General features: G+C 37.9%; 1 protein-coding gene across 1 annotated transcript in view; it reads left to right on the top strand.

Annotated features, from left to right (window-relative positions):
• Positions 1 to 7,043: 7,043 nt before the first annotated feature.
• Positions 7,044 to 27,666, top strand: part of RNF125 (ring finger protein 125) — a 37,498-nt gene continuing 16,875 nt past the window's right edge. The window contains exons 1-2 of the mRNA XM_044666426.1: positions 7,044 to 7,213; positions 17,741 to 17,894. Coding sequence (XP_044522361.1) covers positions 7,047 to 7,213; positions 17,741 to 17,894 — 321 coding nt within the window. The 5' untranslated portion in view covers positions 7,044 to 7,046. The remainder of the gene's footprint in view (positions 7,214 to 17,740; positions 17,895 to 27,666) is intronic.

The raw sequence follows: 27,666 nt of genomic DNA, 5'->3' as shown, positions 1-27,666 counted from the left end.
TACTTCCAGATAGAGAATTGATATATTCATGGTACAGATCAAAGCATATTTTTTCTTTTCTGCTTTCCTATTTTTCTCTTTCTTCCTTCTTTTTTATCCTTCCTTCTCTTCTTTCCTTCTTTTCCTTTTTCTTTCTTTCTCTGTCATAGCTAATGAATTTGTTTTGCATGACTATATATAGTAATAGGCTTTGTTCTTGCCTTTTCAATGAGTGGAAGGGAAGGAAAGAGGAGAGAATTTGGATCTGAAAAAATAAAATTGAACTAAAAAAAGAAAGTGGGTAGTTCCCCAATATGAACTTGGCCCATGTGACAATTTGTTGGGGATTAGCCTTCTAGCATTTTGGTAAATGGAGACTATTATCATTTCTAAGAGGAATGGGTAGGGAAGGACAAAATTAAGATGCTCTCTTCTGTGAGTAAACTAAACTCTTAATGAGCTATTTAATATTTAGTGAACCATCAGTATCACAAGATGATTTGCCAACAAATTTTGTAGGTCATTCTAGCATATGCAAAGTATTATTATGTAGGACCTAAAAGAATTACAATAATGAATAAGATTCTGTCCCAGCAATAAAGAAGCATATAATCTTGTATAGGAGATAAGACATACACACAAATGACTACAGTACAAAATAAGAGAAAGGTACAAAAGTCTATGCAAGTAAGGTCTTTTTTACTGTTGCTGTTATTACAGAACATATCATGAAGCAATCAAAAGCCATTTTCTTTCATTCTCCTCTTTGTAGAAATGGTGACTAGTTTCTTCCTTTTTCCCCTCTCAAAGATTTTATACAAAAAAAAAAAAAAAAAGGGAGAGAGATTGATTTTCCTTTACTTAGATTGGTAAAGATCTAGTGACAATTCTTCTGTGAGGTAAGGGGATGAACTATGATAACCCAACAGTTTAAACCCTAGTATTACGTTCAATAATTAAAAAAAAATTATTGAAGATTACTATGTACAAGGCATTGGAGACACAAAGATAAAAATGAAAAAGTCCTTGGCCTGAAGAAGCTTAACCTCTTTTTGGATGAATACAACAAATACAGGAATATAACCCAAATATATCAGTTTTTTGCCAGTCTTTCTCTCCTTTTAGGATACCAAAGAGTCTAGAACAGTGGTTCCCAAACTTTTTTGGCCTACTGCCCCCTTTCCAGAAAAAATATTACTTAGCCCCCTGGAAATTAATTTAAAAAAATTTAATAGCAATTAATAGGAAAGATAAATGCACCTATGGCCATCACTGCTCCCCCTGGATCGCTGAAGCACCCACCAGGGGGCAGTAGCACCCACTTTGGGAATCACTGCTCTAGAAGGAGGATTTTCTTTCACAAAGCTTGAACCCAGAAGTCTTCCCTTTAGCTTTCAATAACCCCACACTTCAGATATGCTTGAAGCAAAGAGTAAACAATTTGAACAAATGGTGTGGGTTGGGAGGGTCCTATACAAATGGGCTCTGAGGCTTATGTTACATACATAAATAAATATAATGCAAAGTAATTTGAAAAGGGAGGGAGCACCAGCAATTGGGAAAATCAAAGAAAGCTTATCAGAAAAAAAGGCACCAAGGTTATACCTTAAAGAACTACCAGGAACTTGAGTCAGATTGAAGAATGATGAGCATTCTCACTGTGGTGGGAGTATGAGTGTATACTATATAGATGCAGAAAGGCTGGAAATGAAAGGGAAAAGTTAGTCCAGTTTGGCTAGAATATAATTTATGAAGGGGAATAGTATGAAATAAGACAGGAAAGATTGGTTTAATCCAGATTGTGAAGGGCCTGAAATTTCAGACCAGGGAATTTGCATTTTATGCTATAATCAATAGGGATTTTGGCAACTGTGTGGAAAGAGGAGAGACTAGAAGCAGGGAGAACAATTAGGAGGTTATCATAATATTATGAACAAAAGATGAAGAAAGCTTGAACTAGAATAGTGTCTTATAAGTAAAGAGAAAAGGAGGGATATAAGAGATATGTGATCTTGGGGTTTTTAATCGACTCTAAATTCAGTATATGTTAAGAGTGTGATGTGGAGCCAAAAGGTTCATATGCTTTTTTTTTTTAAACTGGGTCTATGATTTCATCTATGTAGAGAACACCTGGTGGCCTCCACCAATGCAGGCCTCCACTTGCTCAGCAACTTGTAGTTTGGAGAATTGCATAGCACGCTAAGAAGTTATATGACTTGAGTGGGATAATACATCCAGTGTGCAATATGTATGACAGGAATGACTTTAACTTAGATTTTCCTGACTGAGGTCACCTCAGGAGTATGCAGAAGCTAATTTCCAACAGGTTCTTGAGAGCTGGATGTTAAATTTTTAAGATGAAATAGCTCACATTGAAATAGGGTGTAGCCACAAATCAAAGATGGATTTATTACTTTGTTCATTGTCTAGAAAGTGATGGAGAAAATTATAACAATGGAGATTAAATTTCAAAGTGTGTTGTTGAGCATATATAATTTTTTAAACCTTATCTTCCAACCCCACATCTCCAGGCCAGTGGAGGTAGGTGCTATTATTGACTTTGAAAAAACACAGAACTATTAAATAGTCAGAAAAGCCACTCTATAATTAAGGAAAAGGGGGACAGGGCTGATTAGGCCTCCACTCAGAGCTGCGTGCCACACGCCCTATGCAGAGTCCGAGGATTGAACTCAGCTTGCTCTGGTCCCTGACATTCCCTCCCCCTTCCCCCCCCCTCCCACCTCCCCTAAGTGCCAATGCACTAGATGATGACTCATGGTAACAAAAGAAATTGGGAAGATCCTGGGACTGGGAAATATGATTGGCATTATCATACTGACAGGATACTATCAAGCTTGGGAAAGTAATCATAGCCAGAGGCTAGGGTGTAAGGGAAAGGGCTACTTACAATGGATACTAAAAGATGGTCCCTGCCCAGATGTGTCTTCCTAGGAAATGGTCTCTGATACTATGAGCAAGACTACCTAAGACAAAAGGATATTTAGCATTTACCCTAAGGTCCATTATTCAGTCTGCAACTGCTAGCTGGAGATTCCCTTCAGGGTGGGTTCTTACAGGAACAGGGAACAAATAAAGCTTTGGGGGTCTCTAACTCACAAGCCAAATCTAAAACTTGGGGTTCATCAGATCCCACCAGGCCACAAGTTTGGGGTCTCTAGATTCCACATCAACACTATCATTACCCCCATTTTATAGTTGAGGAAACTGAGGCATAGATATTAAATTTGCCTAGGAACACAGTGTCTGAGGCTGAATTTGAATTTATGTCTTCCTGACTCCTGGCCCAGAGCTCTATCTACCCTAACACTTATGTCAGCCCGGACCCACCAAAGTAGTTACAAAGATCAAGTCTTTAATTTAAATCTTTAATTACAACAAGGGAGACAGTGCTCTTATGGCTAACACACAGTCCCATGCATGCACACAGCATTACCCCAATAAGCTAAGCTCTTGAGGCTTAGTGAACAATGTCTCCAGGAAAATGCACCATGAGTGTGACTCTCCACCATGAGAACGTCCTTCATTCATGGGAATTTCCACTGAATGGGGGAACTTGGGGGTCTTATGTCCACCTTAGGGAAGTATAGGAAAAGAAGAACAACTGACCAGTTACAAAGGGGATTGGGAAAGAGGTTGTAGCCAGAGACTAGGGTATCTGGGAGAGGCCCAAATTTAGTAAGAGAAGCCGAGAAACAAAAAAGGGTACTTAAGACTTGAGCATTTCTAACACTCCTATTCAGGTTGCTAAATGAGTGTTTGATGGCTTATTGTTCTATCTGAGACAAAGGTCCAGTCTGGGAGTCCCCTCCCCCAAGACAAGTTCCCCTGGGGCAAAGGTAAATTTGGGGTTTCATAAAATAAGGCAGTCTCCTAGCAACAGCCTCATTCCTGAATGCATGTTGTTTAGTTGTTTTTCGTCTGACTCTTCTTGACCCCATTTAGGATTCTTTCTTCAAAGATACTGGAGTGTTTTGGCATTATCTTTCCCTAGCTCTTTTTATAGATGAGGAAACTGAGGCAAACCAAGTTAAGTGACTAGGCCAAAGTTACACAGTTAGTGTCTGTTATCTATCCATTGCACCTAGCTGCCTCCTGTGTATGTGTATATATTGTCAACATGGAATCTAGAAACCCCAAACTTGTAGCCTTGCAGGATCTGATGAACCCCAAGTTTTAGGATTAGTTTGTAATTTGGAGATCCCAAAATTTGTGCTTGTTCCCTGTTCCCCTGAGAATCCACCCTGAAGGGAATCTCAGATTAGCTGTTTCAGACAGAATAATAGACCTAAGGTAAAAGACAATCCCAGTCAGGTAGGGCTAAGCGAAAGCTAAGTATTCTTTTTGTCCCCTAATTTCTTTTGTTCCTCGGGGCTGTCAATCTAGCACAGTTGGTTCTCCCAGTGGTCAGTGACCAGACCAACCAGGGTCTTTGGACTCTGTGTGGATGTGTAGAGCTACTCTGTGTGGAAGCCTTGAGGAAAGCACTGAACTCCTTTCCTTGATTAAAGAGAGTTTTGTTTTTTTTACTATTTAATAGTTCTGTGTTTTTTCCTAGTTAACTATCTATTTATCTATCTATATATCTATCTGCACATATGTGCATATCTTTGTGAATGTATTATATGTGTGTACATATATAAGTACATATAAGTATACAAGAGCATATAAAAATACACAGAATAAATATATAAAGGGAAAGGCCTCTAGTCCAGAGAAGAGAAGGCTATGGGTAGAATTAGCTAATAGTTAGCTTGCTTTATTTTAGCACTCAGTCTACACCAGACATTGTGCTAAACACTTTACAAAGATTTCATTTGAATTGGACTCACTGGCAGGAAAAATATCCTAACAATTCAAAAGTGGATCTGGTTGCCTAGGAAGGTAGTGGATTCTTTCTTTTTTTTGAGGTCTAAAAGCCTGGCTGACCATTTGATGGGTATTTTGAGGTTCCTTCCAACTCCAAAGTTTATGATGTTTGCAACCTTAAGTTCCATGAGGATATAAGCATTGTCTTATTCAAACTTGTCCATCTTCCTCATTGCCTAGTCCTACAGTATTCAGCAATGAGATGTGATTGATTAAAAAATAAATGAATCTTTTTAAAAATTCTTACCTTCCATCTGATAATCAATACTGTATATGGGTTCAAAAAGTGATTAGGGCTAGGCAATGGAGATTAAGTGACTTTTCCAAGGATCACACAGCTAAGAAGTGTCTGCAGTCAGATTTGAACCTAGGACATCCTGGTTCCAGACCTAACTTCCAATCCACTTAGCCACCCAGCTGTCCTATCACAACAATTTATAAAGAAACATCCAAGGGAAGGTACAAAGTGCTGAAGATATACAATTTTTTAAAAAATCAGTCCCTCACGAATAAGCAATTTTTAGATCAGGAAATCAAAACTCAACAAACACATGAAAAAGTGTTCTAAATCTCTTATAATTAGAGAAATGCAAATCAAAACAATTCTGAGGTACCACTTTACACCTAGCAGATTGGCTAATATGACAGCAAAGGAAAGTAATGTTGGAGGGGATGTGGCAAAATTGGGGAATTGCTGGTGGAGCTGTAAATTGATACAACCGTTCTGGATGGCAATTTGGAACTATACTCAAAGGGCTTTAAAAGACTGCCTGCCCTTTGATCCACTACTGGGTTTATACCCAAAAGAGATCATAGGGAAAAATATGTGTACAAAAATATTTATAGCTGCCCTCTTCATGGTAGGAAAAAAATGAAAAATGAGGGGTTGTCCTTCAGTTGGGGAATGGCTGAACAAGTTGTGGTATCTGTTGATGATTGAATACTATTGTGCTAAAAGGAATAAAGAACTGGAGGAATTCCATGTGAACTGGAATGACCTCCAGGAATTGATGCACAGTGAAAGGAGCAGAACCAGGAGAACATTGTACACAGAGACCGATACACTGTGGTACAATCGAACAAAATGGGACTTCTCTACTAGCAGCAATGCAAGGCTCCAGAGCAAGGCTGGGGGACTTATGAGAATGAAAACTAGCCACATTCAGAGGAAGAACTGTGGGAGGAGAAACAGAAGAAAAACAACTGCTTGAACACATGGCTGTTGGAGATATTATTGGGGATGTAGACACTAGACGATAACTCTAGTCCAACTATCAATAATATGGAATTAGGTCTTCATCAATGATACATGTAAAACCCAGTGGAATTGTGTATTGGCTGGGGGAGGGGGTTGGGGGAGAGGGAAAGAACATGAAACTTAAGTATTGGAAAATATTCAAAATAAAAATAAAAATAAATCAGTCCTTGCCTTCAAGTAACTTAACATTTTACTGTACAGAATTTTTTTTAGAATTAATGGGTTTATTAAGAACTGTATTATATGACTAGATCTTAATCTCAGTTGCAGTCTATTCTCATATCTATCTGGACTTTAAATATTTAACATTTCTCCTGATGTCAAACTCTAGTTTCAAGAGTAGCAGAGCACCTAACTGCTAAATTGCAACGAAATTATTTGCCTCCTGATCTCCTTAACCTCTCACTGTGTTGAAGGGCTGTGCATATTCCTGGGAAATGGCAACAGCCAGAACTTTGACTGAATAGGCTCCCGGAAGTAGTGAACAGAGCCATTATCAAGTTGGAAAGTTGAAGATTAAAAAAGGGTTCACATCCCAGCTTTCTCTCTGGTTAGAGGGAGGAAGACCTAACAGTGAGCAGCTGGTATTTCTTTGTGCAGTTTGGGTTTCAGGTTTCAAGCCTCCGGGGAGGGGAGGACACTGCAGTACTTGGTGCTGCTGCCGCCGGGGCCGCCGCCTCCTCCCAGTAGTTGAGGGTAGCTGGGGGAAGATGATAATTTCTGACTGGCCAAGTTCCTGGCGAACTCCCTACTTGGAAGGTTAGAAGGGGCGGGGGCTGGCTCCTGAGAGCGGGCCTGTGGGGGCAGGGAGGCGGCGATCCCAGTTGGGCTGGGACTTCCTTCCTTAACCGCAGGACAACAAAACAATTGAACCTAAGGCACCCGGCTTAGCAGCAGCTGTCTCGGTGAGAGGAGGGAAGCGATGGGCTCCGCGCTAAGCAGTGACAGCGGCCGAGAAGCCCCGGCTGCCCGGGCCACCCCGTCAGCCCTGCCCGGGAGGAGCGAAGTGGAGTTGCCGATTACCTCTTTTGATTGCTCTGTCTGCCTCGAAGTCCTGCATCAGCCCATAAGGACCCGCTGTGGCCACGTGTAAGTGAGGGTGAGCGGCCCAGGGTGCGAGACTCCCATTTGCTGGTACTTGCCCGGCCAGAGAGAAGCTAGGTGGAAGGAAGAAGGAGACTCTTCTAGGTCAGTAGAGAGTCTTAAGAGGTGTAATTTAGTAGATCCGCGTTCACTGAGAAGGTGGTTCTAATGTTGGAGCTGTGGCACTGTACGACCCGGACCATTCTGGTCTCCCCGGCTGCGGGGAAAATGCCTGGTCTGAAGGTGTCACAAAGACTGGGAGAAAGAGGGAGAGACAGGTGGGCTACTTTTGCCCCTAAATCAGATCTGAGCACCTGGATCTCTGTTGGAGGTTAGTGAGTCAGTGGCCAGATCAGTCCTGCCTAACGGGTGCTTCAGGACTAGCTAGGATGCTCTGGATAGCTGGCCAGCACAGCTCCGCTTCCACATTCGGGCTATGGGTACATATGAAGTACCAGCAACTTCTGGATTGACAGGGGCAACTGTCTGGCAGTTGCGGAACCCAACTAGATCATGCAACTAGGAAGTGGCCGTCTGCAGCCAAGCGCAGTTCTCCAAGTAAACAGACGCTTCCATGAGCCCCACAGACCCTGACGTGTTGCGTTTTGTTGGGGTTTCACACGTGTGCTGAAACGCCCACGGCGCTTCCTCCTCTGTCGAAAACAACTGACCCAACTAACCCCCAACCTCCCTTCTCTCTCCCCACTCCTCCGGCTGAAGGTAAAATTACCGGAATTCTAGTGCCCCAGTCACTTGCGTTGCTACTTTGTTGTAGTTAGGCTGAAGTTTGACTAGGATATGGTAGTTTAAACAGAAGACCTGTTGCTGGGAATTAAGTCTTGTTAAATGAAGCAACAAAGTTACAGGAATGTCAAGGTCTCCAAGTTTTAAGGGGGGGGGGCTTAATAGGAAGTATAGGTTAAATGGTTTCTTTTTCAAGCTACTTACTCCAACTGGTCGTTATGAGTCCATTGTTCCATACAATTTCTAATTCCTTACTGTGTGATCTAAGCAAGTGTGTACGTGTGTGTATAGACTTTTATGCGTAGCTCTTAAGTTTGCAAAGAGCTTTACAAATATCCCTTTTTATCTTCACAACGACCCTTGAGACATAGGCACTATTATTATCCCGCTTTTATCGATGAGGAAACTGTGACGACGTTAAATGACTTGCTAAGAGTCTCACAGCTGGTAAGCAAGCATCTGAGGTCACATTTAAACTCGAGTCTTTCTGACTCCGGGTCTACTCCCCTGTTCTGTGCGCCATCTAGTTGCCTCATCATGGAACAGAATGTGTGATCTGAGGATGCTCATTCTCTGAATTCACTGACTTGGAATAGCGGAAGACAGATAACCATTGTATCTCTCAACCACCTCACTTAACATAAAGTGGATTAATGATAATATAGTTACTTCACTGGATAACTTGGAATCTCAGCTCTTGCCTGTAGTCCCCCTGCTGTATATTTTTTTAAAGCCCTTCCTGTCTTAGAATCAGGATGGTGGTAAGGGCTAGGCAACTGGGGACTTGCCAAGATAAGAAGTGGTTGAGGCCAAATTGAACACGGGATCTTCTGTCTCCAGGGCAAACTATCCAATAAGCCATGGAGCTGCTTTTGCTGTAAGTATTAACAGGAATATTGACTTTCCTTTCTTGGATCTACTAAGCCACTTCTTTTTTTCTCTTTAAACTCTTAAGACAGAAGAGCAAGGGTTAGGCAATTGGGGTTGAGTGACTTTTCCAAGGTCACAGAGCTGGGAAGTATATGAGGTCAAATTTGAACCCAGGTCCTCCCCACTCCAGACCTTTATCTAACCACTGTGCTACCTAGTTGCCCCTCTTAAGCCATTTCTAGAATGTTGTGGTTAGTGGCTATTCACTGGGTGTTTTTTGGCTTTCTTTAAGAAAGGGATTATAAATACAGAAATAGTAATAGACCAGAAATGCAATTGCTTAGAATTTTTGGACTGTGGCTTCCAATCTTGGCTCTGCTATCTTGGGCAAATCACTTAACTTCTCTAGGCTTCAGATTTTTCATTTGTAAAACGAGAGGATTGGACTATATGGTCTTTAGGGTCATTCTCTTCCAGATCTAAGTCTATGATCTCTACCAGGACTTAGATGCAACTAGCTCAGTAATGGTGAAAAGTACTACTTTGATTTCCACCACCAAAACTCCATTGTCATTCTGGATATCAAATCAGAAAGCATTTATTAAATCCTTACTTTGTGCCATGTGCTTTACTAGACCCTAGGAATAGAAAGGATGAAAGACATCTGCTAGCCATGTGTTTTAGCTAAAGAGCGGGATGTACAACCAACTGATCTTGCACATAAAGGTCTCCTGATTAGATTGGAGAAGGGGTGGGGGGAGCTGTTTTCTACTTCCACCCATGCTTAACAAGAATTATCTCTTTAATATCTAGCCTTTGTTTGAAAACTTAGTGAGAAAAAAAAAGCTCTTTTCCATTTGGGGATAGCTATACTAGTTAGGGATCCTTAAGTTATGTCAAGACTCGGTGGGCTTCTTTGCCATTCCACTTAGGAAAATGGGTCGGCCTTCCCTGGTGGTCTAGTGGCTAGGATTTGGCACTTTTACCAGGTTCAATTCCTGGTCAGAGAAACCTTGATTTTGGGAGCAGCTAGCTAACTCGGTAGATTGAGAGCCAGGCATAGAGAGGGGAGTTCCTAGTTCAAATTTGGCCTCAGACACTTCTAGCTGTGTGACCCTGGGCAAGTCACTTGACCCCCATTGCCTAGCCCTTACCTCTTCCCCTTGGAACCAATACACAGAATTTATTCCAAGACAAAGAAGGTACGGGTTTGTTTGGTTTTTTAATGAGTCAATAATCTATTTTGTTTTGTACTTTGTTAGCAGAGGCAAAGCTAGGAGGAGTCTGGGGGGGAAAAGATGCTTTAACTAACCTAAAGATCAAGGAAACCTTGGAGAAGTTGACATTTAAATTGGACTTTAGTATATGGATGGGAATTCACCTTGGGAAAAGGCAGGAGGGGAGAGTATTCCAAGCTCAGGAAACAGCCTGAAAAAAAGTGGAGATGGAAAATTGGAGGAGATTGCTGGGGAAGACAGATTGATCCAGTCTAGCCCATTATCAAGCTAGTAATAAATAGCTAAGTAAAGTTTTGATAGCATGTAGAATTAAATTACTTTTAATGGGCATGTCCCATAGAATTTTTAAAATTTGTAAGCATTAAAATATTTGAAATCTGTGCTCCCTTTCCTCTCCTTCCTCCTCTAACTTAAAAAAATAGGCTGAAGTAATTCCCATGGTTTGGCCTATACATATAGTAAGAATCTTTTCCATTTTTGTATACCGTGTCATGAGCATGTATTCCTGAGAGACACATTTGAAATGTAATACTTTCAACTTGAAGAGAGGAGGAGAATGGTTAAAAGTACATTGAAAGTATATAGTGAATTGCCAGCTTTAACCATAAATTAGCATCAGATTTATTTCCTGATGCCACTATTCTATCTCTTACCATCCAACCCAGAAGGCGAAACCCATTTAGAAATCTTAGAAAATTACCTGAAACTCCAGGAGGCTCTTAAGTGAGTTGCCCGTGCTAACATCACTGGTGGTGGAAAAGACCTTTAATTACATTTATACTTAGCATTTATGTAACCATTTACTTGTAAAAGAACAACAACTTTGTTCTCATAAAAACCCTCGAAGACTGGTGCTATTCTCCTTTTTAGAGATGAGAAAGACAGGTTAAATGACTTGCCCAGGGTCACATAGCTAATACAGGTCTGAGGTCCCATCTGATCTCAGATCTTCCTGACTCCAAATACAGCAGGCTTATCCACTACACACACCTAGCTGCCACAGGTCTTAATCATCTTACATGCTGTTGGGCAAATTTCCTTGTGAAAAAAATAAAATAAAGAGTAAGAATAACTCTGTAAATGTGTGTTTGTGTGTTTTTTTTTTTAATACTTTTAAATGTATTTATATGTAAATGGGCCACCTGAGTATTGCTTCCAAGGCCGAAAAATGTAAGGGTTAGGCTATGGGATGAAGTGCCTTGCCCAGGGTCATACTGGTAGGAATTTAGGATTTCCCATCTCAAGCCCAGACTCTCAGTCTACTGAACCCCATAGCGGCCCCCTGAAAGGTACTTTCAACTTGCAAAATTCTTGTTAATTCTTTTGCAAAATAATCTTTTTGTTTAGTTTTTCTCTTTGTTCTGCTCTGGTTGGGAGGAAGCCAAGCAACTGGAAAAAGCCATAAAACTGCCCACTGAAACCAGCACAGTTTTCCTTCCTTCAGCTTTCCCATTCTTTGTTTGACAAATCTGTGCTCATTGTTCTGGTTGTGAAAAAAATTTCCATATCCCTCCTTTTGGCAAACTTACTTGGTTCACTTCTGCATCAGAAATTTTTTCACCCAAAGAATAGCTGCTAGTGCTGCCTCTAAACTAGGTGATTTGGGGTTGAATTAACTTAAAATGGAAAGTATAAAAGTGTAAATGAGACTTTTCCCCCTTCTTTTGATAGTCTTCTCCTTTGTTATCTATCTAAATCTCAAAATCACTCCAAATAAACCATTTTGGGGATCCAGGAGGAAATGGATGATAAAACACTGGTGGAAGATGACAAAGATGGTATTGTGATGGAAGCCTGTTCTAGCCTTCTGCTGCATTGTCTTTAGTTATTTGAGGGAAGAGGTGGTGGACCAGCATCCTGTTATCACACAATTATGCTGCCTCAGCATATATGGAGAAATCTATCCATGATTCAGTGTTTTCCTCCATACTCCTGCTGGCTTTGGATCCACAACTCTGAAATTTTCTTGCTTGGCTCCCTGACCTAGTATATTGTGGTTTTTGTGTTAGTTTTTTTTTTTTTTTTTTTTTTTTTTTTGACCTTTGTTATTCACTGCCTCCTCAGAATGGAGACTTTTGCTTGTTGACTCACCAGGTAATCCCCTACACATCCAAGTCTCCCTCTGCTAAAAAAGAAAACATTTTCTATTGTTCTTCCAAAGCAAGTATATAGAATAGCTATTCTGGACCACATTATGCTCAGGGGATTGCTGATGAAGTAAAAATGATGAGAACATTGGGAGAAAATGAATGTGCTGTCATAGAATTATTGATAAAAAGCGGAAAGTTGGGAATGTATCCTAAATTTGAGGAGACCAGGTTTCAAAGAGTTCAGGGAAAAGACTTAGTATGAGATACTCGAAAAAATAGAATTGAATCAAGAAGGATGGATTACAGGCTTTGAGGAAAAAAAGAGGCAGAGTTGAAAAGGTACAACTTACTTTTCAACTAGGAATTCCCTTTGAAATGATTACCCAGATATTGTTTGGCTACTGCTTGTAGATCTGTATTGGGGGTTGGGGTTGGGGGGGGTGTGGATTACCAATTAAAGCAACACATTCTTCTTTGGAAGGGCTCAATTGTTTGGGAAGTTTTTGGCTAATATCCAGCTAGAATCTGCATTTCTGCAACTTTTATCCATTGTTTCTAAATCTCCTCTTGAGACCAATCACCTAGTTAAATTTGTCTTCTCCTTGACTACCTTTCAAAGTCTAAATAGTGGTCCCCAAACTTTTTTGGCCTACTACCCCCTTTCCAGAAAAAATATTACTTAGCCCCCTGGAAATTATTATTATTTTTTTTAAATTTTAATAGCAATTAATAGGAAAGATAAATGCACCTGTGGCCATCACTGCCCTGCTGGATCGCTGCAGCACCCACCAGGGAGCGGTAGTGCCCACTTTGGGAATCACTGGTCTAAATTATAAGCTTCTCTTCTCTAGGCTAAAAATACCCAGTTCCATCTTTTAATCATCTAGATTCTAGCATATATTGTTGATTCGTGTTGAACTTAAATTCCACTAAAATTCTAATCATCTTTTTTTGTATTTTATTTTGAGTTCCAAAAAGTCCCTCCCTTTCACCCTTCCTAAGACGGTAAATAATTTGATATAGGTTGCACAAGTGCAGTCATGCAAAACATTTCTATATTAGTCATGTTGTAAGAGAAAAGAGGCAAGAAAAAAGTAAAGTAAAAAAAATAGTATTAGCTTCATTCTACATTCAGATTCCATTAGTTCTTTCGCTGAAGGTGGATACCATTTCTCATCAAGAGTCCTTTAGAATTGTCTTGGACCATTGTATTGCTGAGAGTAGCTAAGTTGATCATCGTTGATAATCATATGTTATTGCAGTAACATATAATGTTCTCTTGGTTCTGCTTATCTCATTATTCATCAGTTCATGTATGTTTTTACAGGTTTTTTTGAAACCATCCTAGTCATATAGCACTTATAGGACAATAGTATTATATCACAGTCAAATGCCACAACTTGTTTAACCATTCCCCAATTTATAGGTATCCCCTCAATTTCTGGTTACTTACAACCACAAAAAGAGCTGCTAAAAATATTTTTGTATATATTAGGTCCTTTTATTTTTTTTTAATTTAATTTTATCTATGGGATATAAACCTGTTGTCAAAGGATATACATAGTATTATAGCTCTTTGGGCATAGTTACAGATTGATCTCCAGAATGGTTGGATCAGTTTATAACTCCCTCAGCAGTGCATTAGTGTCTTAGTTTTCCCACATCCCCTCCAACATATGTCATTTTCCTTTTCTTCCATGATAGCCAATCTCTTATAGGTATGAGGTAGTAACTCAGAGCTGTTTTAATTTTCATGTCTATAATCAATAGTGATTTAGAGACTTTATGACTTTACATACCTAACTTCATTTTTTAGTTCAGCTAGAGGTATTAAGATATCTGTAGTTCTCTGGTCTCAAAACCTTTTCCAGGCATGTCTTCTTAGATTGGTTATGTTTAGAATTTAGAATCAAAGGTCATTTCTTTAAGGAAATAGATTAAAGGTGGAAATTAATCCAGATATAAAAAACACTCCTCCCTCCCCCACCTTTTGTAGAGATCACAAGTCCATGAATGTGGAACATTATATATGTTTTTGATATATTGATAAACGTTGCTAATTTTTTTTAATGATTATATAGAATGGCTCTCTGGGAGAAAGGAAGGATTAGAATTCTGGGAGAATTTTAGTCAATGTAAAAACAAAAATTGTCAATAAAATCTGTTTTAAAATAGAGGAAGACTTAAAAAAAAAAATTGCCTTCTCAATCCCCTAAAGTGTTTGCATTATTTACTCTTCTAAGAAAAGTCCTTTTTCCTCATCCCCTGAAGCCCATGATCCACCTTTTTCCATTCAGAAAGGATTATGATATTGACATTAACTTACATGATACTATTTATAGAAGGAAGGTGGCTTTCTACCTTTGAGGTTAATGGTCCAGGAAAGAATAGGATAGTGAATGTTGGTAGGCAACTATTGTGAAATGTTAACCCCCAGAACTATATTTTAACATTGTGGTTTTTCTTATGCAAAATTGCTATATTATCTCCAACTCTCTTGATAGGGAAAGACATATAGTACAAGAGGGTGGGATTATTCCAGTTTGGACAGGTCTCTTTTTTCATAAGCTAAAAATGCTTAGATATTAGAATGATGAGAAAGTAAACAAATTTCTTTTTGGCAGACTTGTACCCAGAGCATGTATTATTAATTTTTTCTTTTGACAGTTATAAAACCTGGATCTCTGGAAGAGGATGGAGTTAGGGAAATTTAAGTGATATAAAAACAAAAAAAATCAATAAAAGTTTAGTAAAAAGAAAAATAATTATCATAGGCTCATTTCATCCTTCTAACCTGTTGAGTTGCTTTTGAAAAACAATTCTGCCATCCAATATGTTAGCTACTCTATTCAGTCTCCTGTTCACACATTTTATAAGCACATCATTTATTTCATCTAAATCATTAATAAACATGTTGAGAATCACTGGGCGAAGAAGAGATACTAAAGACATTTTACTAAAGATACCACTCTGGCTTAATGTTGATATGCTAATCATTACTCTTTGTGTCTTGTCATTCCAATCAAATGACAATTGACAATGCCTTTTAAGTGTCTACCAGACACTCTGCTAAGCAGCCTGGATACAAACACAAAAATGAAACAGTTCCTGCCCTAAAGGATTGTATCCAGGGAGAAGAGCTAAGTACATATAGGGGTATTTCCAAAATAAACACCAAACAATTTTGGGAGATTAGCAAAAACTTAATATAGAAGGTAGCACTTGAGTTGAACCGTGGAAATTGAAGCTTTGAAGAAGAATGAATTGAACTAGAGATTCTAAGAGGAAGATATGAGGATGAATAATGAAAAGGCACAGAGGTGGAATATGGAATGTCAGATGAGGTATGATAAAAATATCAATTTGGCTGGAAGAATGTGTAACGGGAATTTTAATTGAAATTTGGGAAATGCCATTTAAAAGTGTATATATATTTTCTATGGACACGTGGGGACCTTAAAAACTACATTTCCTTGGGGGCAGCAGGGTAGCTCAGTGGATTGAGAGCCAGGCCCAGAGACAGGAGGTCCTAGGTTCAAATCCGGCCTCAGACACTTCCCAGCTGTGTGACCCTGGGCAAGTCACTTGACCCCCATTGCCTACCCTTACCAATCTTCCACCTATAAGTCAATACACAGAAGTTAAGGGTTTAAAAAAAAATTAAAAAAAAAAAAAAAAAAAAAAAAAAAAACTACATTTCCCGTGGTCCAACGGGTTTCCTGTTTTGGATTACGTATTCAAGGTGAGGGACAGTTTTAAATAGGGGGAAGTGACTTTGAACTTCCTCTTTAGAGAGAGGAGAGGTAACAATAAGGGCGGAGGCGGCAGTTTTGAATTCTTACAAGCGCGTGGTCTAATGGTTTTATCTCTATCAGCATGGCTTTAATTAAAATACTAATTTCTATATTTATATCAGTCTTTATTATTTATAATCTTAACAGGAAGAAATGGATAATAAGGGTGGGAAAATAAGATGAAGGCAGGTCTATAACTATTTAACTGTCAAGCAGAAGAGTTTATAACTGATCCTAGAGATGTTAAAACAAAAAAACACCACTAGAGCAGTAGAGGAATGACAATCGAACCTGAAATCATTTTGTCATTTTCTGTGGAGGATGGATCTGAGTTGGGAGAGACTTGGCCCAGGAAGACCTTGTCAGAAATTATTGTAAGGGCACAGGTGAAAGGGGATAAGTATCTGAACTAGGGCCATTGCCATGTGAATAGAGAAAAGTGAACAGGGAGGAGAGATGTTGTGGAAGTAGATAAAACAATATTTGGCAATTGAATGGTTATGTGGGGTTAGTGAGAATGAAGAATTTGATGATAACATGATTTTAAACCTTGGTGTCTGGATTTAATGAGTTAGATTTATAGCCGTCAATGTGTTCTAGAATTTTGTCAGGAATTTTGTTGTCAAACACACATTGAACCATAGAACTAATGAAAGATATCTATGTTGGTCTTCTGTTGCCAAAGATTATATCTGTGTATGATAGTATGATTCCTATTCCTTTGTAGAGGGTAGTTTAAGATGCATCGTGCCATACATTGTAAGCTAAAAGTAATCTGGTTTAATAGAAAAGAGGCTAGAGTTGGAGTCAAGAGAGATAGGTTCAAATCTCATTTCTTCATTTACTATATGTGATTGTGAGCATATCACTTAACCTCTCCAAACAGTGATTTTTTTTTACCTGTAAAATGGAGATTTATTAAATATCAGCTGGTTGTTAATAAGAAATATGTAAATATTATACATATTTTAAAATATCTATTTCTATCTACCTATATTTATATAACACTTTACAAACCTACCTTAAAAATGACTGTGCTGTTGTCAACTGTTATTCATATGTGGGTCTAAATTTTTATATCCTTCCTTTAATAGTCAATGTTTTCTGATGTGACTAGACATTCTATTCTTTTATTCCTTGATTATGTTACAAGTTTAATAAGGATAACTATTCAATAATTATATTTGGATAGAGGGGAAATGATTTGTTCCTTATGGGCATTTTTAAGAGAGGTGATTTTATTTATGATTTGGCCTAACTACTTAAAAGAATTGTTTATTTATTTCAATAAGCATTTATTAAATACTTTGTACCAACTACTGTGCTAAGTCCTGAGCATACACATAATAAAAGCAAAAAGATAGTTTCTTCCCTCAAGAAATTTAAATTCTAAGGAGAAAATTATATTTAATATAGTGTGTTATGATATTAGGAGGTCAAATTTTCCCATACCCAAAATAAGTACAGAGAAAGGAGACGAGGGAAAAGCATAATGAAAAAGCTTTGGTATAAAAGATCTCCATTTGACTATATTTCTGTCCATATTATTTTGCTTTCTCTCTGTATATTCTTGCCTTTTCATTCAAATTACACTTACAATGTAATTTAGGTAATGTCAAATGTACTCCTCCAAAAAGACTCTTAGAAGAGGAAATGTTCTTTTCTAGGGAAGGAGGAGGCTGAAATACTATGTAGACCTTTAATTTGGTAAACCAGGTAGATAAAAAGAATTCTGTAATTAAAAAATGCCAAACCTTTTGAAGAAAGTAATATGTTTTATGTTTTGTTTGGGGGTAGATTCTGTCGTTCCTGTATTTCTACAAGTCTAAGAAACAGTAAGTGGACTTGTCCTTATTGCCGGGCATATCTTCCTTCAGAAGGAGTTCCAGCAACTGATATCATGAAGAAAATGAAAGCAGTATACCAGAACTGCACAGAGTGTAACACTCAGGTATGTGTCACTGAGTAATTCCTAGCTAAGATTACCCTTTACACAATTTGTTATGCTTCCTCTAATCTCACTAATCTCTTGATTTCAGTTGAAGACCTATTCTTCCAGTTTTCCATGCAAGTCTTACCTTTCTCTTATAACCTATGTCCAGTCAATTACCAACTCTTCACAATTCTACCTTTACTTTAAATCCACATCTCCCTTCACTTGGCTACAACTTCATTTCTTCCCCTCGTTATCTCTTGCCTAAGCTATTGTGGTAGCCTCTTAAATAACATCTCTACTTCTAGTCTCTCCCATCTCTAGTTTGTCCTGTATCAGTATTCTCAAATCAAAGCTTCAGTAATATCACTACCTTCATTGAGAAGGGCAGTAGTTCTTTTCACCTCTTGGAAGAAATACACATTCCCTTATGTAAAAATTTTTTCAGTTTGGCTTCATCTAATCTTTCCAGGCTGTGAAATTCACATTACTCTCCTTTATCCACTTTGCTTCTAGTCAAATTAGCCCATTTCCTCTTTCCCATACACGAATTCTGTCTCTTGCTTTCATGCCTTTCCACAGACTGCTTTAGGTTTGGAATGCTTTTCCATTTCTTAACCTCAGATTCTTCGGCTATCTCCAAAGTTTAGTTCATGTCAACTCTCATCTTATTCTCCCATTTGTTAGTGCTTTAGCCCTCCCCTAAAACCATTTTGATAAGACACACATGTATTTGTATTTCTCAATTTATGTATTATTTATCCGAGTAGAATATAAACTCCTTGAGGTTAAGGACTGCTTGCTTTGTGTCATAGTACTGGGTAGATAAATCTATAAGCTAGTAATTTGACTGATGGTTTAGAAACACCTGTAATAGGAAACAGTGATACAAAAAACAAGCATAACTTCATCAAGAACAAGTCATGCCAAAAAACTGGAAAATGAGGGGATGTCCTTCAATTGGGGAATGGCTGAACAAATTGTGGTATATGCGGGTGATGGAATACTATTGTGCTAAAAGGAATAATAAACTGGAGGAATTCCATGCAAATTGGAGAGACCTCCAGGAAGTGATGCAGAGCGAAAGGAGCAGAGCCTGAAGAACATTGTACACAGAGACTGATATACTATGGTAAAATCAAATGTAATGGGCTCCTGTACCAGCAGCACTGCAATGACACAGGACAGCTCTGAGGGATTTATGGTAAAGATGCTACCCACATTCAGAGGAAGGACTGCAGGAGAGGAAACATATAAGATAAACAATTGCTTGAATGCATGGGCTGAGGCGGACATGAATGGGAAATAGACCCTGAACAAGGACACATGTTATAACCAGTGGAAATGTGCGTTGGCCATGGGCGGGGGGAGAGCGGGGGGTGAAGGGGAAAGTAGGGGCATAAAGTATGTAAACAGGTTAAAAACGAAACTTAATAAATGTCTAATAAAAAAAAAAAAAAAAAGAACAAGTCATGCCAGATCAACTTTATTTTCCTTTATGGCAGTATTACTAATTGGGGAGATCATGAATATGTTGTAGATATAGTTTATCTAGATTTTAGCAAAACATTTGGTAATAGCATATTATTACTGAAAAGATGAGATGTATGCTAGACACAGGTGTCAGACTTGTGGTCCTCTTGTGCCTAGAACCTGATTAAAATATAATTGGGATGCTTGGAGCTAAGATGGAGGAGTTAAGGATGCTTTACTCCCCCTATGCCTCCACGCACACAAAAAAGAAAATAAATTACCTAAAATAAAAAGAAAGCTAGAGGAACATGTCTCACAGGGTAAAAGGAGAGAATAGCCAAAGCAGCACATTCTCTGCAAGAACTGGCAGATCTTAGAGCAGCCCACAACTCTGCCAGAGGCAAGGAAGCTGGAAAATAGGAATGAGCCCACCTGAAGCTACTCCACACAGGTTGTGAAGGCTAGAAACCTATAAATTTAATGTGGCATCAGAGCCCTGGGGCTACAAGGAAACCAAGAGGGAACTGGAATCCTACTCACACCTCCATAGCAGCAGAGCTCTGGGCTTCAGAGGATCGAGAGAGGGAGAACTGGAACTATGGTGAAGTAACCTACTCATTCCTTGGTTGCAGCAGAGCCCAAAGCAGGAAACTTGCTGAGCCCAGATGAACTCCCTAAAAATTAGAATAGGTCAGAAGGCTAGTGAAGGACAAAGATACCTTGAAGAAAACAAATTCCCGAGGAATAGAAGGGACCAAATGGAAATAGAGGTAAAAAAAGACACTGAAGAAAATAACTTTTTAAAGAGTAGGGTTAGCCAAATGGAAAAGAAAACATGAAAATTTCCTAAAAATTAGAATTAGAGAAATAACGAAAACAAGATATTGGTAAACTAAAACAAAATCGAAAGAGGGAGTGGGGGTGGGGGTGAATAAAAAGCAAAATCTCAAATACTTCATTGGAAAAACTACTGACCTGGAAAATAGAACCAGAACAAATCATCAAAGAATCATCAAAATACCTGAAATCCCTAATCAAAAAGAGCTGTACGAGGGAAATTTAGGTATTTATAGATATATATATAAATGTGTGGCCGCCAGGAATCAACAATTCAGGTTGATTCCGTAATTAAATCAGACCCAAGACAGCATCGGGTTGAGGAGTTTATTTACAATCTGGTAGGTAAAAAGTAGGAATAAGAGAAAGGGAGAGGCTAGTCCAGGCCAAAGGCCTGGACGGAGAGAGAAGGTTAAAAGGCTAAATAAATGAAGCTGTAAGCCACAAGGCCCAACAGCCAAATAAGCAGAGTTTAGAATTGGCCCAGCTAGGCCAAGGAAGTCAGCCTAACTTACCCACGTGACAATATAGAGTGTAAGCGTTCTGTGGTCTCTGGAGATGCTTCTGCTCCCAGTTCGAGACGGCAACTGCCCCCAAAGGAAGTTCATTAACTTACTTAAAGAGATAGTGTCTTTCATCACTTTCTGTGGTCCACCTCTAATTCAAATGGACAAATGGCAGTTTCTACATTGATTTGGACTGCCCAAAGGGCAGTCCCTTATTCTTGATTTGTTACTTATTGTCATGTGTGGGTAACTCGTCTCCCCTCCCCACTAAGGGAGGTTAGGGTGACATCATTAGCACGCCTAGGTAGAGTAGAATTTTGACTATTAACGGGATCGAGCTAATTCTATTTACACAATCCCCCCTGATGATCATATTGGGTGCCTAGTCACCCCAAGTGATCATGTTACACAAACATCTTATACTCACAAAGGTCTTCTAACTACAATAGTTAGAGATAAGAGGGAAGTGGAAAAGAGAGAAAGCAAAACCAATGTTTTGCTAAGCGGGTTTGACAAGAAACCAATTGGGGGCAGTCCCCAATTGGCATATCATGTACAATTAAAGTAGCTGTTCAAAACCCATCAGTCCATTCATTAGTACCCAAAGTTCATTCTGGATCACTTGATGCAACAAACCCCATCAGTTCAATCAATTGCAACCCAAAGTTTATTCTGGATCTCTTGATTAAACGTAGGTTCTTCAGGCATCTCTCTGCAAACAGTTCATTCTCTGGATTAAGGAATCAGCAAGTTTTCTTTCCCTGAGAATTTTTCTCAAACAAAACCAAAAATTAAATCTTGGATATAATAAAAATACAATTAATCTTGGATTTTATAAAAATACAATTCCCCCTGACGTGGGTATTTAGAAAGAAATACCCAGATCAGCTCAATATATACAGTTGAGTCATGGGGTTGTATGAGTAAATTCAAAAGAAAAAAAAGAAAGATTCCATATTACAAGAAATCATCAGAGAATACTGCCCTGATATCCTTGAATAAGAGGGAAAATTGAAATAGAGAGAATACACTCATCTCCTGAAAGATATCCCAAAATAAAATGCCCCAGGGCTGTTATACCCAAGTTCCAGAATTTCCAGCGCAAGGAAAAAGTACCATAAACTGCCAGAAGTAAAGAATTAAAATATTGAGAAGCCCCAGTCAAGATTACAGAGGACCTAATATTTTCTACATTAAAGGATTAGAAAGAATGAAATATGATATTCTGAAAGGCAAAGGATCTAGGGCTACAGCCTAGAATTACATACTTAGCAAAACTGAAAATAATCCTCCAACAGAAAAAAATTGATATTTAATGAAATAAAGGAACTTCAGACTTTCCTGACCAAAAAAACAGCTGAAAAGAAAATTTGGTGAGCAAATTCAACACTCATGAGAACCATAAAAATGTAAAGTGAAAGCTTAAGGGTTTTTGATAAGGTTGAATTGAGTATGTTCATACCCGGGATGGAAATAATTGAAGTAATTAAGATATCTTGAGAAAGGCAAGGATACCGAAAGTACTTAAGATAATCAAAAACTATCACTAGTAGAGCAATGAAAAGGATTATATATAAAAAGAAGCTAAATAAGATGGGACTAATGTTTTTAAAAGGGATAGAAAGAGGAACACATGGGGAAAGGAAAAATGGAGATAGAAAGGGAATGAACTACTTCTTATTTAGAGGTGTATAAGTGGCAAGTACAGTGGAGGGAGGTGTTTGCTATAATTGAACCTTACTCAAAGTAGAAATATCACCCACACTTAGCGATAGAAACTTACCTTACTCTATAGGGAAGTAGGAGGGCAGGGAGATGTGTAGGGGGTAGGATGGACAAAAGGAGGGTGAATTAGGGGAGGTGGTCATCAAAAACAAAATGTCTCTGAACCGGAAAAGCTAAAAGAGAGGAGAATAAATGGGGAAAATAAGATGGAGAGAAATAATTGGTAGTCATAACTGTAAGTGAATGGGATAAACTCAACAACGAATTGGAAAAGGATAGCAGAGTGGATTAAAAACCAAAACCCCACAATATGCTGTCTAAAATTTATTATGCCTCAACTAAAGTTTTAAAAAGCAGAATAGCAATCATGATTTCAGACAAAGCAAAAGTAAAAATGGAGCAAATCAAAAGAAATAGGAAATATAGGAGGGGGGAGTGCGGGGGGGGGGGGTGAAGGGGATAAGAGGAGTATGAATTAGGTAACCATGTTAAAAATGTATATTAATAAATGTTAAAAAAAAATAAAAAAATTTCTCAAAAGAAATAGGGAAGGAACTTATATCATCATAAAAGATACCATTGGCAATGAAACAATATCAATATTAAACATGCATCAAAATGGCATAGCATGGAGGGAACCTCAACCTTCTCTTGGATGTGGATATTTAAGGAGGTAAATAGAACAATATAAAATTTAATATGATAGGCCTCTGGAGAAGACTGAATAAAAATAAAAAGGCATAAAACTTTTATCATAAGTATATGGCATGATTATCGGAGATCATAGAATAAAATCATTTTTATGGTGGCATTGATGAATGAATCTTACGTGACCTGGAAATATCCATGTGAGATGTCTGGTTAGAAGAGAGCCATTAGGGCTTATTTTCCCCTAAAACCAGTGCATTTTCATAATAAATAAACAGGAAGTACATATGGATGTGTCAGTAATTGCAATGGACTTTTTTTTTTGTAATAAAAATGCTGCAAAGGGAATCTAAAAATAATAATAAGTATATGGCACAGTCACAAAAACTGACCATGTTGTAGGGCATAAAAACCTCTCATCCAAATGTAGAAAAACAAATATTAAATGTACACTTTTCACTGCAATAAAAATTACCCTCAACAAAGGGCACCATATAGGCTAATTGGAAACTAAATAATCCTATCATAAAGAACAGTTGGGTAATAAATCATAGAAACAATCAACAATTTCATTAAAGAAAATGGCAATGAGGAGACAACATATCAAAACTTATGGGATACAGTCAAAGCACTACTTCAAGGGAAATTTACATCTACCGATGTTTATATCAATAAATAGAGAAAGAGCAGATCAATGAATTAGACCTGCATCTTTAAAAAAATGGAAAAAGAACAAATTAAAGGTCCCTAATTAAACACTAAATCTTGAATCCTGAAAATCAAGGCACAGATTAAATTGAAAATAAATTTTGGGGGCAGCTGGGTAGCTCAGTGGAGTGAGAGTCAGGCCTAAAGACAGGAGGTCCTAGGTTCAAACCCGGCCTCAGCCACTTCCCAGCTGTGTGACCCTGGGCAAGTCACTTGACCCCCATTGCCCACCCTTACCAATCTTCCATCTATGAGACAATACACCAAAGTACAAGGGTTTAAAAAAAAATAAATTTTATTGGTTTTATGAAAAAAATAAAATAGACAAGCCATTAGTTAACTCAAATAAGAAAAAGAAGAAACCAAAATTAACAGTATCATAAATGAAATAAGGTGAAATTACAACCAGGGAAGAAATAAAAACAACTATTGGAAGTTAATTTGCCAAACTATATGCCAATAAATCTGACAATCTAATTGAAATAGGTGAATACTTACAAAAATGTAAACTACCAGATTTGTAAAAAAAGAAATTTAACAACCCTATCCCAGAAAAAGGAATTGAAGAAACTAGCAAAGAAGTGCCAGATTGATATGTAAGTGAATTCTACCAGACATTCAAGGAACAACTACAATACTCGAGACCAGTGATGGGCAAACTACTCAGTAACATACAAATTAAGCTACACAAAAATTATTTTATAGAACTAGAAAAATAACAGTTCATTTGGAAGAATAAAAGGCCAAGAATATCAGAATTAATGGGGAAAAATTTGAAGGGAGGAGACCTGACTCTACCAGATATCAAACTACTATAAAGTGGTTATCATCAAACAATCTGTTACTGGCTAAGAAATAAGAGTGGTGGATTAATGGAATAGATTAGGTAATCAACACATGGCAATTAATGCCCATAGAAACTTAGTACTCGATAAAGATCCAAACTTTTGGGAAAAGAACTCACTATTTGACAGAAGCTTCTGGGAAAACTGGAAAAGCAATGTGGCAGAGATTAGGCATGGACCAACATTTTATTGCATACGCTAACATAAATTCAAAATGGATACTTAATCAAGAAATTAAAGGGGACATTGCAAACAAATTAGAGGAACAGAGAAAAGAAAAATTTATGACCAAACAAGATATAAAGAACAATATGAAAAATGAAATAGATGGTTTTTATTACATTACATTTTTTGAAATTGCACAAATAAAACCAATGCAAGCAAGATTAGAAGGGAAACAACAAAATTGGTGTTGGTATTGGTGGTGGGATTATAACAAGTATCTCTGACAAAAGTCTCATTTCCCAAACATGGAGAATGGAGTAAAATTTATAAGAATACAAAATTGCCCAATCAAGAAATTATCAAATCACAAACAGGAAGTTCTCAGAGGAAAAGATTAAAACTATCCATAGTCGTGAAAAAATGCTCCAAAATCACTACTGACTAGAGAAATCAAATAAAAACCACTCCCACATACTACCTCACACCTACTAGATTAGCTAGCATGACCAAAAAGGAAAATGATAAATGTTGGAGGGGATGTGGGGAAATTGGGACACTGATACACTGTTGGAACTGTGAACTGATACAATCATTCTGGAGAGCAATATGGAACCAGGCTCAAAGGGCCACAAAGCAATGCATACTGTAATGTAGAGCATGGCAGGATGGAATCCCTGCAAAATATAGGGAATTCTGGGTGAGGCCGATTCTGTATTTTGCAGGGATTCCATCCTGCCATCCTCTACATTACAATACCCTTTGACCCAATACCACTAGTGGATCTGTATCTTAAGGGATCAGGAATAATGGAAAAGGACCTATCTGTACCAAAATATTTTTAGCACCTCTTTTTGTAGTGGAAACTGAATCACTTGGAGAATGGATGAATAAGTTGTAGAATATGCTTGTAATGGAATACTATTGCTCTATAAGGAACAATGAACAGGATGAGTTCAGAAAAATCTAGAAAGACTTGTATGAACTAATGCAAAGTAAAATGAGCAGAACCAGGAGAACAATGTACATAGTAACAGAAATATTGTATGATGATCAACTGTGAAGGACTGAACCATCAGCAAAGCAGGTTTCTAAGATAACCACAAGGTTCTCATGATGAAAATGCCAATGGATGGAATCTGAGTGCATGCCATCTTTCACTATATTTCCTATGAGATTTCTGTTGTATGTCCAATATGTCTTCTATTGTGATGTGACCAATATGGGAATATATATTACATGAAAGTACAGCTATAACCTCTATCAAGCTATTCACTACCTCAGGAAAGAGGTGGAGGGGAGGGAGGAAAAAATATGAATTTTTAAATGCCAGAAAACAAAAGTAAAAAATTGTTTCTACTGATGACTGAAGGAATAAAAAATAAAAAGGTATTTTTGGGAAACTTTTAACAACAACAACAAAAAAAAACAGTCTTAATTTGTTACCCATGAGGGATGTGTAGCTATTTGAGTTTGGCATCACTGGGCTAAGCAATCATGAAATAATTGGTTAAATAGCCAGACTCAATAGATGTTAATGATTCCATGTCAACTTAGTAGTAGGTTTCCAATGGAAAGCTTCAGAGATCTGTACTTTGCCTGTATTTAACATTTTTGTCAATGGTTTGGATAAAGGCATAATTGCATATGCATAATTGCATGCTTATGAAATTTACAGATGACACAAAGTTGGGAGGAATAGCTAATACTGGATAAAAAGTAGGTTCAAAAAGATCTTGACAAGCTAAAGTATTGTGTTGAATCTAAGAAGATGAATTTAAAATCTTACATTTGGGTTGAGAACACAAACTTTGCAAGTATAAAATGGAAGAAGCATGATTAGGCAACAGTTTGGAAAAAATAACAGGAGGTTTTAGAGCTCACTCTGAGTCAGCAGTATGATACCACAACCAAAAAGCCTAATGTGTCTTGGTTGTATCATGGAATGCTTAGCTTCCTGTAATAAGGTGTTGGTCCTGCTATACTCTGCCTTGGTGGACAGACCATAATCTGTATTATTGTGCTCAGATCTGGACACCATAATTGAGGGAAGACATTGATAAGCTTAAAAACATGAATTGAGTACTTGCCTTAATGATGATGATCTTGTTGGAAACTAGAGTGAGGGGAGTAACTGGAAAAGAACACAATTAGGGCAGAGTAAGTAAGATAGCTCTCCTCAAGTATGTGCGGGGCTGTGGTTTAGAAGAGCTAATTGTTTCAGTAGAAGTTTCAAAGAAGAAACTTGGGGCTTATTGTTAGAAAAAATTCCATACTGCAGCTAAAAAGATTTTCCTAAATTACAGTACTGTGTCACTTCCCAAGTCAATAAACTCCAAACTTACTTGCTGTTCCTCACACATGATACTTCATCTCCAACCTAACTGCCCTTGCGCTGGATGTCTCATTCTTTTTTCCTTCTGTCTTAGTATCTATTTTAAAACAGAAGAATGGCAAGGGCTAGGTAATTAGTTTAGTGACTTACCCAGAGTCATATAACTAGGAAGTGTCTCAGGTCAGTTTTGAAGTCAGGTCCTCTTGATTCCAAACCTTTTACTTCAAAACTCAATTCAAACACTCTTATATACAAGAGAGCCTTTTTGAATTCCCCTACCACCTTCCTCCCTGCCAGGAGTGTGTTAGAGACAACTTGAACTAGTTTAAATTAAACAGATTGATAAATTTTATAATATTTGTATATGAAATGTATATACTGTGGAAATCAGCAAAATGCTAAAAATCAGGGCTTGATTTATTTGTCTAGACCAGTGATGGGCAAATTTTTTAAAGAGGGGGCCAAACCATCACTGCTCTAGACTTAAGAAAATGATGGGGAAAGTGGTAGTGATGCAGAATAAATTTATGAGCCCAGTTTTTCTCCTGAAA

This window comes from Gracilinanus agilis, chromosome 1, assembly GCF_016433145.1.
Source record: "Gracilinanus agilis isolate LMUSP501 chromosome 1, AgileGrace, whole genome shotgun sequence".
NCBI classification, from domain to species: Eukaryota; Metazoa; Chordata; class Mammalia; order Didelphimorphia; family Didelphidae; genus Gracilinanus; species Gracilinanus agilis.
This window is presented reverse-complemented; position numbering and strand designations above follow the sequence as displayed.